General features: G+C 39.6%; 1 protein-coding gene across 1 annotated transcript in view; it reads left to right on the forward strand.

Moving 5' to 3' along the window:
• Positions 1-18,106, forward strand: part of Rsu1 (Ras suppressor protein 1) — a 180,857-nt gene that overhangs the window by 91,061 nt on the left and 71,690 nt on the right. The window contains exon 8 of the mRNA XM_076872865.1: positions 5,637-5,769. Within this exon, the coding sequence (XP_076728980.1) occupies positions 5,637-5,769 (133 nt within the window). The remainder of the gene's footprint in view (positions 1-5,636; positions 5,770-18,106) is intronic.

The raw sequence follows: 18,106 nt of genomic DNA on the forward strand, positions 1-18,106 counted from the left end.
AGTATGGCTTTTGTATGCATCATTCTGTTTATCACCTAGTAATGAGCATTCTGTTCGTTTCCAGTGTTTAATTAATGCAAATACTCACTATTGCAAAATAAGCACCATCATTTTATAGACTTTATCATTATTTTCCTCTCAGTAAAAAAGAAATGAAAAAAAATAGGAACTTCCCAGAGTCAGCCATTGTCTATAATCATGCACTTCTATAATTAGTATGACACATCTTAATAGAAATTACAGAAATTTGTGTGTAGGCTATGTCTTTATATATGGAGAAGCCCTAAACGTCGCTTTTATTTTCTGTTGGAGTCATTTGTGGTTAGCTTCCATGTGGGGATTCACTGCAGAGCAGAGGTGATCTTTCAACTGTCATGACATCCCATCTAGATCCCTTTGTGAGCAAATCAATTACCTGGGTTTGGGCAAATCTAGTATTCTAATGTTAGTGTACCCAATCAACCATGGTTTTCTAGTTTTACCTTGTTAGACCATGGTCTTGGATTTTTATGAGTGAGAGAGCCTGGCTTTTAGAGGGCATTAATTTAAATGCTCTCTGTGACATTATTTTCAAATCAGGAAGGGAGGAAATGCTGCTCTGATGACGTGAAAAATTTGCCCAGATCCCCTCAATTGCTTACTGCGTGATAAATGATGCTCCTGGCCACATGTTTCAGGATTTCGAGTACCCAGGAAGAATTCTTACAGTGTGATTACGGAAACAACCAATTTCCATAAGTGAAAATGAGCATGCTTATTAATGGGGCTGCAATTGCCTATTGCATTCAATCACATTTATAACTAGCAGGGAGAATGATTGTTTTGCATGATTTAGTGTTTACACAATTACCATTGCGCGGCCAAGCTTGCTCTACTAGAGGCTTGGGAAAGAAGCATATGTGGTTCTTTTGCAGGTAATAAAATGGAAAATCCAATTTGCAATTGCAGAATAAGCCTCTGAGTGATATATGATCTTCATAGCAGCATCGGTCAGAGGGTCACCGCTAATCACGGCGCTGCCTGGCTTCCCCAGTGGCCTGCGCCTTCCGACTGAGGAGTGAGCAAAGTGAATCTGTGTCTGGGAGCCAGTCAGCGTGTCTGTAGATGCACCACTTTCTAGCTTATTAGATCCTCTTTGTCACAGTGCTTAATCCTGCTGCCTGATCCTTGTTACAACACCACCAGAGCGCTGCTCAGCCTTCTAATAAAGGGGATGGGTGAGGGCTCCTCACTCGACGCACTGAAGCGTGCGCTGCTAGGGCGATTGCTGGCTGACTGACAGCGGGGTGAGATGCTTCCTGCATGTTATTACTTAAAAGGGAACCTACCCAGACAGCTGACAGAGGAGCTTTGCTGAGGCAATGCTAACTTGTTGCTAGGCCAAGATGAGACGGGTGTCATCTTTTTACACAGTATAATGGCCTAGCTTTACTCTAATTATATTAACCCTCTTCTGAAATTGCCACATGCCAGGCTGGCGCAGAGTGAGGTAAGAGAATCCAGAGACAAATCGCTCGCTGGGAGGATTACAGCTACGCAGAAGCAGGAGTCATGTTATCCGCCAGTGACATTAAGTTGAAAAACAAAGAAGCACGTTCGATCATGCCGGGCCCCCATTATAACTCTGCAGAGGCATTGCTTGGTGAGGCTCGTGTAGATTGCTTGAGTCTTCCTTGAGGGTTGGCTGAGGATGGTAAACGTGGTTTTCATGATGGTTTGTTAAAAAGAACCAAGAGCAACCAAAAAGAAGCTGTTGTTTTCTATTTTAGTGTCCAGTGAACCTGAATCAGTCTTTTCTTTTAGGCTCCCCAGTTCATGAAGTGTCATGAAGCACCTAGATATTTGATTTACTAGCATTATTTGATACTGAAATACACAGGTGAACATGGGTGGGATAGGGTAACCCAGAACCCCCGTACACCCCCAGCCAGAATGTGCATGTAGGTTTGAAGTGATAGAAATAAAGATCCTCATGAATAGCCCATGGTCCTTACTGTTTTCCCTGACTTTCAGACTCCTTTTCCCTGAAGGGAGTGTGTCTAGCTCACATCCAGTGTCTCCTATGTGCTCCAGTTAGCAGAAGTCATTAGCAGTCCCCTCTGCCTCTCCTGTCTCTGCTGACAGCACTAAATAGAGACATCACTTGGGACTGACAGATCTCCAGGGGTTTAGAGGCTTCAGACAGAAGGTCATGGCTGATCTTTCTTGGCATAATTTACCTAGGTCTGTCTTCCATGTGTGGCAGTCAGGGACATAGAACTTTGGTGTGTTATTTTTAGAGGATTACCATTAAAAAGACTTCACATTTAGAAAGAAGCTGCTAAGCAGTTAACAAGAGGCTGTGCACACTCTGGCTGATGTGGGCTTGTAGGTTGGTGGTAATAGAAGATGAGCTCTGCTTTCCTACAGAAGTACCCACTGGAACCTAAAGTTCTAGGATGACCCACTGAAACCTGCCCAGCTCGTGTTGTACCTGTACTTTGGATTATTAGGGCAAGCCTGGGAATGGGGAGAAGGGAGCTTGTGATACAGCCCAGGGGAAGAAGAGAATCTTTCCCTCACTGTCCTGATAAGTCATCCCCGATTGCATTTGGAATAGCTAAGGCTTGTCCATGGCATCTTTCCCAGACCTTAACCCTGGTCCACGTTGCTCACACTGACTAAGGGTCCTAAAAATACAGCATGGCCAGAAATGCTTCGTATTCCAAACATAGCTACCTTCCCTCTTCTCCCTGCTTTTCTCCCTAAAGTTAAAAAAAGAAACAAAAAAATCTTACTCCTGCCATCCCCATCTGAACCACATACAGGGAAGCCATGCAGTTGAATTAATTAATTCATGGTAACTATGAATGATGGGAAGTCCTGGGTGCTTGTTCAACAGATCCTATCAACTAGAAATTCAGACTGTATTTCTCAGTAGAATAAACAGTATTGGGGAATGAGGAGGAAAAGGATTTAGGGAAGAATAGCTACCAGTGGGAGAACCCCTTTGCTTAGGAGTTAGTTCACATCTTCATGACATAAATTTATAGTTCATGCCTTTCATGGTTTTTTTTTTTTCTTCTTTTTCTCATCCACTTTGGAATACACATTTTTCCAGGGGATTATTATTTGTTTCATAGTTGATTCCATGTTGAGTCAATGGGAAGGGCTTAGAGGTAGGACAACCATAATATTTAAGCATACTTTGTATCTTAGGGAGATGTTTTGAGAGAGGTTTGTTTACTTGTAGCCCCTCATCCCCAGCTTATTAGTGAATTACTGCACCATAGTTACTGTTGCCTGGCACACAGCCTCTCTCCCTTCAATGCCTGTGCATCCTAACAATAGTGGGTAACATATACCTTGTGTGTGGAAAATATGACATGTCAGAAATTCAGACTTGTCCTGGACAAGGTGGCACCTGCCTGTAATCCTAGCGGCTCAGGAGGCTGAGGCAGGAGGATCTCAAATTCAAGGCCAACCTCAGCAAAAACAAGGCACTACACAACTCAGTGAGACCCTGTCTCTAACTAAAATACAAAATAGAGCTGGAGATATGGCTCAGTGGTCAAGTGCTCCTGAGTTCAATCCCTAGTACCTCTCCACCTCCCAAAAAAGAAATACAGACTTGTCTATAAATAGATGACTTTTATCAGAAATTTATACTATCCTCATTTTTAGTAAAAGGGAAAGTTGAAGAAAAAGAAATAATGAAGAAGTGATATAGAAGAGAGGATACAGGCATACCACAGATTAGATCTCCTAAGAGGAAATAAGAAATATAGAGAAATGGAAATGATACTAGTGTCTCTCTTGGAAAGCTAAGAACCCTCATCCCCAAGTAAAGATAAAAACAAAAAATAAATAGCAGTCCCTTGCCAACAAGATCCATCCCAGGAAAGATACCCAACTAAACAAAATATATGCACCCCTTGGATTTTCATTACCCCTAGGCAGCTTTTGAACTCAGGGCTCAGGAAATCAGGCTCATTAATTTCCCAAGTGACTTAATATTTGACTAATGATGTTTAGCCATTAAAATGAGGAAATTGACAATATCAGTAATCTTGGAGAGAAATGCATCTGCCTATTTTTGTACTCAACACCAACCACTTCTTTTGTTTCTTTGGAAAGAGCATGATGAATTGCTCTCTTAATACTCAGTAATATGTTTTTTTTTAAAAAAGAGCGTTTTGTGAAATTGTAATCATTTTTCTTTTCTTTCTCCATATTTCTGAACAGTTACGATTGCATATAACAAAGAGAAAAAAGATTGAAAGTATATTTCTATTGTTTTAAGAAGAAATATTACATCATCTTCCTAGTAAAAGTTTTCATTTATCCTTTCATTCCCAAAGCTCGTATCAGCTAGGAAATGATTTGTGTCGTGGTCTAGTTATGTCCCAGAATATGTTTTCATTATACTGACTTAGGATAAAATAGGCAATAGAGCCTCAGATCAGGACAAACATGCCACTTTGGTGGTATCCTAAGAAGAAAGATTGCTGAATATCTGTCTTCAAATAGCCCTGGGAGTCTTGGGCTTGGACCAGAAGTCTGAAAATGGACTTGTCCAGTAAAAGGCCTTATGGTGTCAGTCTGCGGCTGTGAGAGCCACATGCATCTTTACTACTTCACTTTTCTTTCACTCATAGGCAAGCACATGATAGGATGGTCTTTCACTCATTGCTTTTAATGTTTTTGAATACATGGAAAAGGAAGAAAGAAGGAAAGTAAACTGACCATCAACAGGTGATATCCGAAGGAGCCTGTGCTTGCTCATTTATATGCTGCCTTCATGAGCTCATGTTTATTGATCTAGATCGACCTGCAACCTGATTGCTTCACCAGATCCTGTAGATATAAAATAAGGTCTGGAGTCAGGTTCAGATTTTCTGATTTTGGACATATTAGTTAATTTCCTCAAGTTTCCATTTCTTTACCTATAAAGTGATGTTAATAACTGACCTTGGAGATTACTAGAGAATTAAATGAGGAAATGATTTTTAAAAGGCAATTTGTAAACTGATTAGAACTATACAAATGTTAGTCTCCATCATTACTATGTTAATGAGATTCATTTAGGTCTCATTCTGAGATGTGCTTATGCTAATTGAATAATGCAATAATAATTTTCCTTGTTAACATTCTTGTCTTACTTCACTTGTATTCTCCTTTGCTTGATGAAAAAAGTGGTGTTGATCAGATTGGGTTTAGATCCAAAAGGACAAGTGGAGATGCACATTGATGTTGTCAAGGTAGAATTTAAGGAGGTTTTAATATCACTTCTCTCAATCTTGAACAAGTCTCTTTTAGTCTCTAGCAGGTACCCAGAAAAATAAGGCATATGCTTCATTGGCAAGAATTCTTCCAGGTTTGTTTCTTTCCAAATCCTCCTGCTCTCTACTTGCTCACCCATCCTTCCTTTCTCCTTCCTTCCTTCATTTGGTCTTAATTTTTTGAGCCAGGGTATAATAACTGGCATTCATTGGGTCCCGGTGATGACTTAGGGTAAAAATGTTTAAAAACTCAAATGATTTTTTGATCCATTAAAGTACTTCGGGCTATGCTGTGATTGCTGAGCATAACTCCTTAGATGGATCTGTGTTGAATTAAATGATCTTTACCTTTTTCACCTTTTTTCATCTTTTCAGGAAACTTGGATTTAACTGGTCAGAAGCAAGTATTCAAAGCAGAGAACAATCCCTGGGTTACTCCAATTGCTGACCAGTTCCAGCTTGGCGTGTCCCATGTGTTCGAATATATTCGTTCTGAGACATATAAGTAGTAAGTAGACTCTGATTTTCTGAAATAGTAAACTTTGATTTTTATGGTGTTCATAACTATGCCATTTTTTAAAATTATTGTGTATCATTGTCCTATTGTTGGCGGTTAACATGTAGCATTTCAAAATATTTTATTTAAAATTACATGTGGTGGACTGGGGCTATAGCTCAGGTGGCAGAGTGCTTGCCTTGCATGCACGAGGCCCTGGGTTCGATCCCCAGCACTAAAAAAAAAAAAAAAAAAAAACAAGAAAAAAAAATGACTAGTTTTACTTGACATTTTCAAAGGTGCATTTACCAATTTTGTTTAGAGTATTTTTTAAGGTATTAAATTAGTTGAATATTCATGGCACTCAGGAAATTCACCAGACGCATTAAGATCAGAATATATTACTCTTCTGTGAGTGCAAAGAATTACAAGTGTTATGAGCAACATTGTTAAGCAGCGTATTTATAAAATCAGTAGAGAATAGTAGGAAAGCATTCTTCTATTATTTAGAAGAGTTTACTCTAGTGAGATGGTAATCTCTAAGAGAAAAAGAGGGGGAGAACCAGCCAGCTGAAAAATCACAGGATCACAGTTCCTCCAATCTTCCTTCAGAATAAGGGGGCTGTGGAAAACCGTTCCTAAAACCTAGCTGTTCCCAACTCCTCCCTCCTTGGTTCAGGGTCAGAAGAAATTCTGACCTTTCTCCTATCTTCTGTCATTTTGTTCTGGGCATTTTAGCCCAGCTCCTCATTCCCAAACCAGTCCTTTATCTGAATAACTGATCCCTAAGGCTGAAATTAGCCTGCTTCTAAACACCTACAAAAAAGACTTGAAAAAAAATCCATAGTCAAATTTAATCTGTGTTTCAGTCAGCTTTTTTGCTGTTATGACTAAGAGACTGACAAGAACAGTGGTAGAAGAGGAAAGATTTATTTGGGGGCTCACAGTTTTAGAAGTCTCAGTCCATAGACAGCTGGCTCCATTCCTGAGGGCTCCAGGTGAGGCTGAACATCATGGTAGAAGAGTGTGGCAGAGGGAAGCAGCTCAACATGATGGTCAGGAAGCAGAGAATAAGCCAAGCTCACTAAATATATACCCCGAAGCCATACCCCCAGTGCTCCACCTCCTCCAGCCACACCTATCTGCCTCCAGATACCTCTTAGTTAATCCCATTGTGGGGATTAATTCACTGATTGGGTTAAGGCTGTTACAACCCATTTGTTTCTCCTCTGATCCTTCTTGCGTTGTCTCACACATGAGCTTTTGGGGCACACCTGACATCCAGACCATCCCAGTTTGTGTTCAGCATGAACTTTTGAAAATTTAACGAAATTTTTAGGAAACTTGGATTTAACTGGTCAGAAGCAAGTATTAAAGGTCATTAAAGGTCATATTCAATTAAAAATCACTCTCCTTTTTTTTTTTTTTTCCTGATTTGGGGGGGGAAAAGTATCAGAAAGATGCTGCCATTCAACATAGTTCTCACTGAATCTGTGCTGTGCTGGTGGGTCTGGATCCAGTAACAGGACTGAACCTGACCTTCTAAATGGCCATCTGTGGTTCTGTAGCCCTAAAGCCTGAGCACCCTGAAGAATAATGACATGAAAATTAAATACACCAAAATTGCCAAAACAGCAGTATATCCTCATAGATAAAAGTGGCTTAAAGTATGCTTTAGATTTTTTTAAGGCATTACTCTGACATTTATAGTATAAGCCTTGAGTAAAGTGACAATAACTATAGGATATGCTTTATTGTTTCATGACCTGTATAGATATGTTCAGTTATTGTGGATTCAATTTTTCTTTTAAAAAATGCAAGTATACCTCAGCCTTAGAAATTAGTGTTGTTAATGAAAATGTGTGGAAATATAGTTGCAAGTTAACAGATTATTAATTTTGTTCTTCTTGTAATTAATTGCCATTGTGTGTTTTAGGGCTCTGATTTTTTTCTTCATAAATGTGAAGCTGTGTAGAGCTTGGTTTGTAGGGGCATCTTTTAAAAAACCCTCTGTATGTGATAGTATACAGAAAAATACACAAATAAACTACTATTAATCCAGAACTGAAAGAAATTATCTCTTTATTATCCCGGTTAACAAGTTTTTAATTTACTGTAGATTATTATATTATTTATGGAGGATTAGAACATGTTGCACATGAAAGTGCTTTTAACTTTAATTTCATTTAAAAAGATTAATTTTGGAGTTTATGGATTTTTAGTATTTCAGAGTCATTATTAGGCAATTAATCACCTTTATACAGTTTATAGATGATTTCTGTTTATTTAAACGTGGTGACGATTCTGGATAAAGGAGAGGTTTAATGCTTGGTTGAGTCAGTTGGTAGTTAGTTACTTAGAATACATGACAAACATATTTTAATCAGTAACATATTTAATGTGTATATTCCTTTTTGTTTGAAACTGGGGGTCAAACCCAGAGCTTTGGGAATGCAAGGCAGATGCCCTGATGTATCTATTCTTATCTCCATTATTAACTTCTTACTTTAGGGGTTGGCATAACCAGAGCAGGTTCCTTGTTGTCAACATGCTTTTGTGTTTGAGTTCCCCTCCAAGTACTCACTGCATACCTTCTTCTCTTTAAATTAATGTTCAACAGCGTAAGTAAGCACTGAGTGCCATTGTCCCTTATCTAGGGGGACCACCTGGTACCCCTTACATGGCTCTTAGAAGCAGCTCCATGAGCCTTTGGTGGAAGGACACACTTGGCATGAGCTCCTAGAGGCAGGGACACTCTGTGACATCCTCCCTCCTGCTTGGGAAACAAAGGGCTGTTCGCTGCAGCCTGACTTCAACTTCTCTGCCCTCCTCGTCCTCCCTTAATGACAAGCATCACTTCTTGATCAATCATACTAGCCCCAAACAGGTACTGTTGGCTAAATAAGACACCAAGTCAAACTCTTAGACTTGTTTTGTTTCCTTTTAAATATCTTACAGAAATGCCACCATTGTGTTTCACACACGTACTAATTTATAAAGTTTACCATCTTTCCTGAAGTCTTTCTAAAGGACACATTCATCTAATATAAGCAGATGTGTAATAGCATATCCTCATGTAACTAGAACCCAACTTAGTTCTTTCATTGTTTTAAACAGCCATTTCACAATTAATGAATTTGTAGTATCCTTCCCAACTATCAGGAGAAAAAAAGTTACTCTTATTAGCAGATACCTGGCTACTTGTTTTTTTTAAGTTTCACATGTGAAAACTAAAAAGCAATTTCATATTCAGTATCTTAGTTTTAGATCTTTAATTCCTAAAAGTCAACGTGTCTCTTTTTATTTAAGCCACATATGCTTCCTTAAAAAAAATATTTACATATTAATTTAGGCATATGCATGTGTGCATAATAATGTTATATATTTTAAAGACATGTTTTATACAAAGATAGAGAGGGAGATATAGATAGATCTGTGTCAGGAAAACGGTGCTGTTTTAGCAGTTGAAATAACTAGGGTACCTCCCTCCTTTCTCCTTGACTCCAACCAGTTAACCTGTTGCCTCAGTGAGACCAGTGAAGAACCAGAGAACTTGCCAGAATGTTGTACTTTCATGCTGATCTGTGGGCTGGTGGCCTTCACGGAGACCTTGGTGCTCTCAGCACATCCTGGAGGCCTTCACGTGTGGGGCAGTGACAGCGTGGAAGATGGATTGTCTGATTTATAGACTCTAATGGACTGCAGGAGGGGACCTGGACATTTGGAACAAAACGGTGAACTCAGTGCTTAGGAAGAAGCAGAACACTCGGACGTGATTTAGCTTGGTGAGGAGAGGAACTCCTTTGGTGAAGCAGCAGGAAGTTGAGGCACAGTTTTTCAGAGCTGGTTCTCTGGAGGACATTTTGGGCCTCCATCATGTCCTCCTTGCCCTTTCTCAGGTGGAGGACTCTCCTTGATCATCTGTTGTACCTTCCGCAAGGGGCACATCCTGGCTGGCATCACGGCAGTGCCCATCTTAAGTTACTCCTGTGGGTGAAAGTAGAAGAGTTTGCTGGGGCTGGTGCTGAGGATGGCATCTCCAAGGGCGTCACCGTCTTTCCACTGTTGAGTCAGGCCGTCTTTTGGCTCTCCAGGGGTGGTCATCTCTTTGTTTGACCTCTCTAATTTCACAGAAGCAGATTACGGTGGAACAGTCGCTGCTTGCTCAGTTTCCTGAAGGCAGACTTTTCCCCAGGAGGGGCCACCGGGGTGCTTCACGAGATCCACTGTGAAAAGGAGCTGCTCACGCTTTTCACGATTCACGAGGAAGGCGGACAGTGAGCGCAGCCACTTAAAAAGTAAACAAGTTAACTGTTGTCAGTAAATTCACAAAAGAAAGAGGCGTGGCTGTGTGAGGTGAGGCTGAAAATAGGTTTGGGAGATAGGAGTCATTTGGAAATCCAGCCTCCTGGTTGGCAGTGTAGTGTGACTCAAAACAGCTGTTGTCCTCATTCTTCCTACCTGTCACTCCCTTTTCACCCTAGGGAAGCGTATGCCCCTCGGTTTTTTGTTTGTGGGTTTGGGGGTCTTTTAAATGAAAACTGATCATACTATTATTCATATTAATTAATGAGTGGCAACATTCTGATAAAACAGTGCTTACAAAAAGTGTTGGTGAGGATGTGGGGGAAAGGGAACACTCATACATTGCTGGTGGGACTGCAAGTTGGTGCATCCACTCTGGACAGCAATATAGAGACTCCTTAGAAAACGTAGACTTAAAATCTGCGTACTACAGTGCTGATTTTATATCAATGTTTTTAGCAGCTCAGTTCACAGTAGCTAAACTGTGGAACCAACCCAGATACCATTCAGTAGATGAATGGAAAAAGAAATTGTGGTATATATACGCAATGGGATATTGTCAGCCATAAACAATGAAATCATGGCATTTGCAGATAAATGATGGAGTTGGAGAATATCATGCTAAGCAAGATAATCCAATCCCCCAAAACCAAAGGCTGGATGTTTTCTCTGATATGTGAATGCTGATCCATAATGTGAGGGGGTGGGGGGCAAGGGAAGAATGGAGAACTTTGGATTGGGCAGAGGGGAGTTAAGGGAGGGGAGCGGGTATGAGGGTAGGAACGATGGGAGAATGAGACAGATACCATTACCCCAGGTACATATATGATTACACAAATGGTGTGACTCTGCATTGTGTACAACCAGAAAAATGAAAAGTTGTGCTTCATTTGTGTACAGTGAGTCAAAATACATTCTGCTGTCATGTGTAACTAATTAGAACAAATAATAGGGAAAACCAGTGCTTGGTGAATGATGGGCAGCAATGAGATAAGAGCTGAGAATTTCTATTCACTAGAAACGTATTTAAATGAATCATCCTTTTTGATTATAAGGAAGAACTCTTTTACATGCTGGTTATCTTTTCTCAAGTTGTTTTTACTTGTAGAATTAAAACTAAGTAATTCTTTTTTTCCTGCATGGTGTGCAAACTGTAATGGACACAAATGGGCTTTATTAATCAACTACTATATCCTCTAATGGCTGCTGAGTCAGTGACCTAGCACTTCTTTAAATAACTTAAGGGATATATCTGGGGGTCTGAGAGGTAAGACCATTCACTTTTAAGATGATCCTTTGCAGAAGAAAGTCATGTTTAACAAAAACTCTATAAACTTTATTATTTTCTGGTTAGAGATAAATGGATAAAACTAGCAGATGGTTTTATAAATATCTTCAGAGAGATGGAGGAAAGGGTTAAACCCCCAGGACCTTCCTAGCAGTGAATTTTACATACTGACAATCAGTTTTGCAGAACAATGTAGACTTTTTCTGTATTTATTGCTGTATCTGAAAATAGCTCAAATTAAGCCACAGAAAAACATAAAAATGAAAGTCTATTTTTTTCCTAAAGCTTTTGACATAAAGATTGTTTTTATTTTTAAAATTTGACTATGTATTCTGTTCCTGGTAATTTATATTTCTTTTATAGATGCTACATATGTATGATTTGCTTCCTTTTTAAGGTTAATAAATGTGTTATCACATTTCTTCCATAATATAAAATATGATTCCAACTTTTGACATCTCTGGACCTATTTGAATGCAAATATGTTGCATTTGACCAGTACTGCCAAGACATTGAAAAGAACAGGGAAACCCATAAACTGTAATTTTGGTAATATTGTGTCACAACTCTCTATACTTTTTTTTTGTTTTGTTTTGTTTTGTTTTTCTTTTTTGCAGTGCTAGGGATTAAAGCCAGAAATACTCTACCACAGAGCTACTGCACCAGCCCTTTTTAGTTTTTATTTTGAGACAGGGTCTTGCTAAGTTGTCCAGTCTAAACTTGAACTTGAAGTCCTTTTGCCTCAGCTTCCGGAGTTGCTGGGATCACAGGCATGAGCCCCAGTGCCCGGCTCTATATTATGGCTCTTATCTTATGTTCACTTTGTCAAGGGGGGAAAATCCATAATAGAGCAGCATTGGTCCCAGGTACTTAAAATGGAGTGGACAGGCCATTGTTGATCCCATCTAAGCATTTGAAAGAGCAGAGCAGTCTCATATTCTCTCTCACTCCACCCCTCTCCTTTCTCTCTCCTTCCTCTCCTTCTCTTTCTCCTCCTACTCCTTCCTCCACCCCTGCATGATGGTTGACAGCCAAGCTCTGTTGAGCTGGTCTGTAGAGCCTGATGGTGCAGCATGATACTCACAGGATCAATTTCAGTTACACAGTACATATGGAATTCACCCCACTGGATAGACGGGAAATAAATACCAGCTGGACTCCATGTACACTCCAGACAGGAGATGTGTCCAATTACATGGGAAATAAATACCAGCTGGACTCCATGTACATTCCAGACAGGAAGTGTGTCCAGTTACTTCCTGTTCAAGAGGAACTGCTTTGGAGTTCCAGTTTTCGATGATATAGTTATATTGAACTATTGAATATTGACCTGTTTGACAAAGTGAAATTGGTCAGCCCTCCATATTAATGACCTTTATTAACTCCCAGTAATCTTAAAGTTCAATGCTTGGTGCTTTTTATCTAGCTTAGATGAATTATTGCCTGCATTTGCTGTTTTTATTTGACAGATAAATTAAAAAGTAGCACTTTTATAATCAAACAAAACTGTCTGTGATTTCTATTCTCTACACAGTAATATCTTATTTTATTACATGCTGGCTTTTTATTGAGCCCTACTCTCTTATTCTGGTTGGGCATTGTTGAAGGGTTTTTATTATTGTTGTTGTTATTTTGGGCAGTTAAGGGTTCTTTGAGTTGTCAGGTATTTTGGTTTGGAATGCATTGTCTTATTAAAGGAGTTTCAACCAGTATTTTCAGATGAAGTGTTTAATCACAACAAATGTCCACGGGCATTTGTTGGTGCTCCAGTTTATTCATCAAGCATTAAGGAAATAATGTTCAGATTTTATTTTATTATGTTTGCATATTATTTCATGTATGTTTTTAAGACTTAAGTATACTTAAATATGTTCGATGAAGAAAATTTTATCTTCCACTATATAGTTCATTTTTAAATAGTCTCACTAGGAACCTATATCTTTAAAATGTACCTACTTTTTAATCAAATTGGATAAAGTTCAGCAATTAAATAATCACTGAAGCTCTGCTCATTTTTCATAGCACGAGTACTGAGTGAGTCTAATGGCGTTTTTCCTCCCTGTGATACCTAGTTTTGTCTTTGCTGTTTGTATTAGTTTGTTAAGTCTACCATAACAAAGTGCCCCAAACAGGGTGACTTACAAGCAGAAAATGATTGTCTCCACACTTCTGGAGGCCAGATAGAAGTCCCAGATGTGGGTGTTGGTAGGGTTAGTCTCCTTAGGATTGTGAGCAAAGGATGTGTTCTGGGCCCCTCTCCCTATTTATGGATGGTCCTCTTCTCCCTGGGTCTCCTCCCATGGTCTTCCCTCTATGCAAGTCTGTTTCTGTGGCCAAACTTTCCTTTTTATAAGGACACCAATACTATCGGTTGAAGGCCCATTCTAATGACATCAAGGACCCTGTGTCCAAATATTATCACATTCTGACATACTGTGGGTTAGGTGTTCAGCAAATGAATGGGGGTGGAGACACAGCTCGATCTATAGCACCATTATTAGTTAGATGCGCCAGGTCACATTCAATTCTTTATCAGTTTGTTCCACCACCTTCTCTTTACTCTTCTTCCATAGGCCCCACCACTTCACCCACCCCCCATGACCCAGACCCTTATAAGGTTGTCTTTCAGAATCGTGTTCATCCAAATAGGCTCCTGCTCCTGGCATGGGGGTCAGTGCTTTCATTTTTAATCTCTTAAGGGTGGACCTTGTTAAAATAGAAGCTGGTTAGAAATTGAAGGTCTCTTGGGAATGGAAGGTCCTTCATAAACCACCATCTTTGGCTAGAGAATTCAAGGAGGGAGGCACCATAAAATACTACCCCTGCTTTCTCCTTCACAAGACTCAGACAGGGGATGCAGTGTGGGGGGCCTGTGGGTCAGCTGTCTGTCTCAATATAGGAGCCCCTCCAGCAGAGGCGGAATCCTCTCCCTGGGACCCTTGCAGTCCTGTGTGATAGCTGCTGGACCTCAGCCCCCACAAACTGCAGTGCAGAGGTCTCCTGTCACATCTTGGGGTTCCAGTAACCACATCTGGAGCCCTCATAACTTCTGTCTCCTATTTGCTACCTTGTCTCAGGCGAGTCCTGGATTAATGAGCAAGATTAAGACCACTAATAGCAGGGCACAGAATTCTCTTCTCCTGTAATTAAATTGGCTTGCTTTCTCAGCGTGGAGAGAGATCAAAGATGAAGTGCTTATTCCATATGATACACCATGCCCTAAAGGCACAGTGATCTACTATGAAAACCTGAGGAAAATAAGGGATAATAAGGAATATTGAAGGAAAAACAAAACAAACAGAAAAGCTCCAAGTAGAGATAGAGAGATATGATTGATTGGTTATTGATTGATTGATTGATTTTAATCCTAGGTTATTTTATTTTTAATCAAAATACAGTACGTGCATTTGAAGGGAGGTTATTGACAGCACATATTTGTGGCACACACAGATCTGTTCTCAGAGTAGTAACCTTCCAGGTGGCTCTAACCCAGCTCTGTCATTAGCAGATGACCCTATCACACCTACCTCAGCTCCCTCATCTTCAAAGCCAGGAGTGTCAGACCACATCATCTCTGAAAGTCATTCCAGCACTCTTGCTAATTCTGAGTTCTTTATTTTTCTGGAACACACAGTTTATTAGTATGTGACATTATTTCTTCAGATTTCATTTAATTCTGGAATTTCTCCCCCACCTCTCCACAACCGGATTTACTTTATTGATTTTTTTTTTTTTTTTGAGTAAAGGAAGACAATGATGACCCTGAATATAAATTGTTACAGGAAAATGGATACAAGATAAAATTACCAGATCAACCTTTTTATTCTATATTTTATGGAATATCTAATATATGTTTGGCAGTAACTTATTCTTACACATGAATTCTTGACACTTTCGATTCTTCAGACTTATTAATCAGTGTAGTCAGCACCAGAGCAATTTTATGAGACTTACCAGTCATCAAAAATTTATTATCAGATAAATCAAAGAAACAACGAGCGTCTTAATAGGGTAGAGAAAGAGGCATGTAAAGGATCATTTAAGACTGTGCTTTTTGTCAGAAGTGTGCAATATTTACACCCAGTATCAGGGAACTTGCTCATAATTTCATGCAAACAGCAGGGTGGTAGTTATCTGCCTAGGTAAAGTCTTCCTCTCTGTTTTTCTCCAGTAGAGTTTTGTGTTTGGTTTAGCTATAAAACTTAGAATGATAAATATGTAGGAGATAAGAAACATCATTTTCCAGTGTTAAGCTTATCCTGCTTTATTTTAAAATAGCATCTGCATTTTCTTCTGAATTTCATTGCAGATGTCATCCAAAGTTAAGAATTACGGACCTCAGTCCTTTCTTTTGGGCAAGCTGAGTAAACCCTATGCAAAGGCGTAGGGAAATAGTGGTATTCAAATCTCCTGCTTCGTGGACACGCTTCGTGTGTATCTCCTGACTAACAAGACACAGTCTTGTGCCTACTGTATTCTTGGCGGTGTTTTGACACCCATTAGAAGGTTTAGTAAGGCTTGAGTCTTCATTGTGTGAGATGAGCTACTTGGAAAGGAGCTTCCATGTCACCCTCGTCCTGTCCAGAGTGTACTGGTTCCTCACTGTCCTCTAGGACAGAGAGATCATGGCAGTGGGCCAGGCTGGCACCAGAGCCTTTATACAGAGCCACTGGGGATGGACTCAGAATGACAAGGCTGGGTTGCATCTCATCACACGTACCTGCATCTGTCACAGATCTTCTCAGGTGCTGTGCTCTTTGCTTTCAATTCTCTCTCTTCCCTTCTTTATCTATCAAATGCCCACCTGTTTTTCAAGTCTCAGCTTGCACATTGCTGCCCCCAGAGACCCTGATGCCTATCCACTCTATGTTCTTTTATCGTTTCTTCAGGGCCTTTCCTTTTCCTTATTAGTAATTTTAATGATGATGTTAAGAGCACATGTCACTGAGTATTAGCCAGGTGCCACACTTTGTGTGCATTGAATGTACTGTTTATTAGTTTATCACTCATTCTTTATTTCTGTGAACACTATCTACATTTTGAAAGTTAAGTACATACTTTTTCTCCTTAAGATACCGGGATTCTTTTGTAAGTGATCCTTGTGTTGTCCTCGTGACTGGACTTTGAACATGCCATGCCCTCAGCATCTTATATAAATGAACCATCTCATGCAAAGGAGACTCTGACAGGTTGACTTAAGTTCTGAAAAATAAAACCATTCTGAGGTCTGGAAGTGACCAACTTATAGGTCTTTGTTGGAGCTGGTAGATGACAGTGTTTCAAGCATCATCATGTTTTCCCAGTATACCATATTCAGTGCAGGTTAGTTTTCCCTAGGAGTCCTTCGTTATTTTTATAGACTTCTTCTTTTTTCCCATGTGGCTCTTAGGGTCTAAGTGAAACATTTCCTTAACAAATGAACAAATTATTTCAGAAAGTGAGCTTCCCCTTTGGGAATCTGAGGACTGGCTCACTTGTCAGCTTTATCTTTGTGTACCAAGGGAGCATCCCAGGGGCTGTATAGAGTGCTTGATTATGTGTGTGCACGTGGAGAGTATTTTTAAATATACAATAAACTAATAAAAGTAGTTATATCAAAAGGAAGATATCCAATGGCTAGAGATAAGAAGAGGAGGAAACATTTTCTTCACTCTTTATAAACTTTACTCCCTATTGGATGTTCTGTTTAAGACATGTATTCACTATTCTAAAAATTACTTTAGGGTTGAAGGTGTTGCTCAGTGATAGAGTGTGTGTGTAGCATAGCATATGTGAGGCCCTGGGTTCCGTCCCTGGTATCGAAATAATAATATTATAATAATAACAATGACAACAATAGTATTCTTAAAAAAGAAAAAAAGAACCAGTCGGGCCCACACAGGTTAAGAAGAAAGAACCCACAAAGAACGTGCCTTTAGCCACTGGTTTAGGGTACTACTATTTGCTTTCTACTGGTTTGCCTGGACTGTGTGAATCCCTGCTTCTCTGGGTCCTTTTGATGAGGCACAACAGTGTGTCCTGGGTCTTAGAAAGAAATTATTTGAATGAAAGACCGTTTCTCACTTAATGCACTGACCTCTCATTTCTTGGCTTAAGAATTGTGAATGAAATCTTACATCCTCTCTAACGCCTGTCAGATAACATTAGGCTGTCCTGTATCCTTGAAAGAATCTCTGCAGCAATCTGTTATTCCTGCAGAAGCCAGTGTGAATTGGGAAAAGTGATCCTCCACAAAGCCTTCACAAAAGAGGAAAAAACGCCGGAGTGGATTCCTGCACTGGGCTTCTTTTTAGAGATGTCTTCTCACCCTAAGATTTTAAGTGATGAGGAAAGAGACTTTTCTGGGAACAAGATTTAAAAAGAGAATGGATCTTGGAAGAAGTGATTACATTTTAGAGGATAGGACTGGGCTTAAGATTCCCATAGATGAGACAAGTTTTGTTTTGGTTTTTCTCTCTCTTATTTTTTGGGGCGGTAAGCTGAGATGGCATGTATATTTCAGACTCCTTATGTGAGATTATGAGCGTTTTTAATCTGTTCTTGTGTGTTCTCGATGGAAACTGCGTGAGTGGTGATCTTTTAATAGAATGTGTCTTGCAAGTAGCAAATTTATTTTGGTACTAAATTCTAGATAATTCCTAGGGAATGTAAATTTCGTCAATAAAAGTTTTGTTTGGTAATACTTAAAATCTTGGAACTGTATTTTAAGTTTTTTGAAGACAGCTTCTGCCTTATTTTTTCTATGTTTAATTAACA

The sequence above is a fragment of the Callospermophilus lateralis genome, chromosome 13 (genome assembly GCF_048772815.1).
Source record: "Callospermophilus lateralis isolate mCalLat2 chromosome 13, mCalLat2.hap1, whole genome shotgun sequence".
NCBI lineage: Eukaryota > Metazoa > Chordata > Mammalia > Rodentia > Sciuridae > Callospermophilus > Callospermophilus lateralis.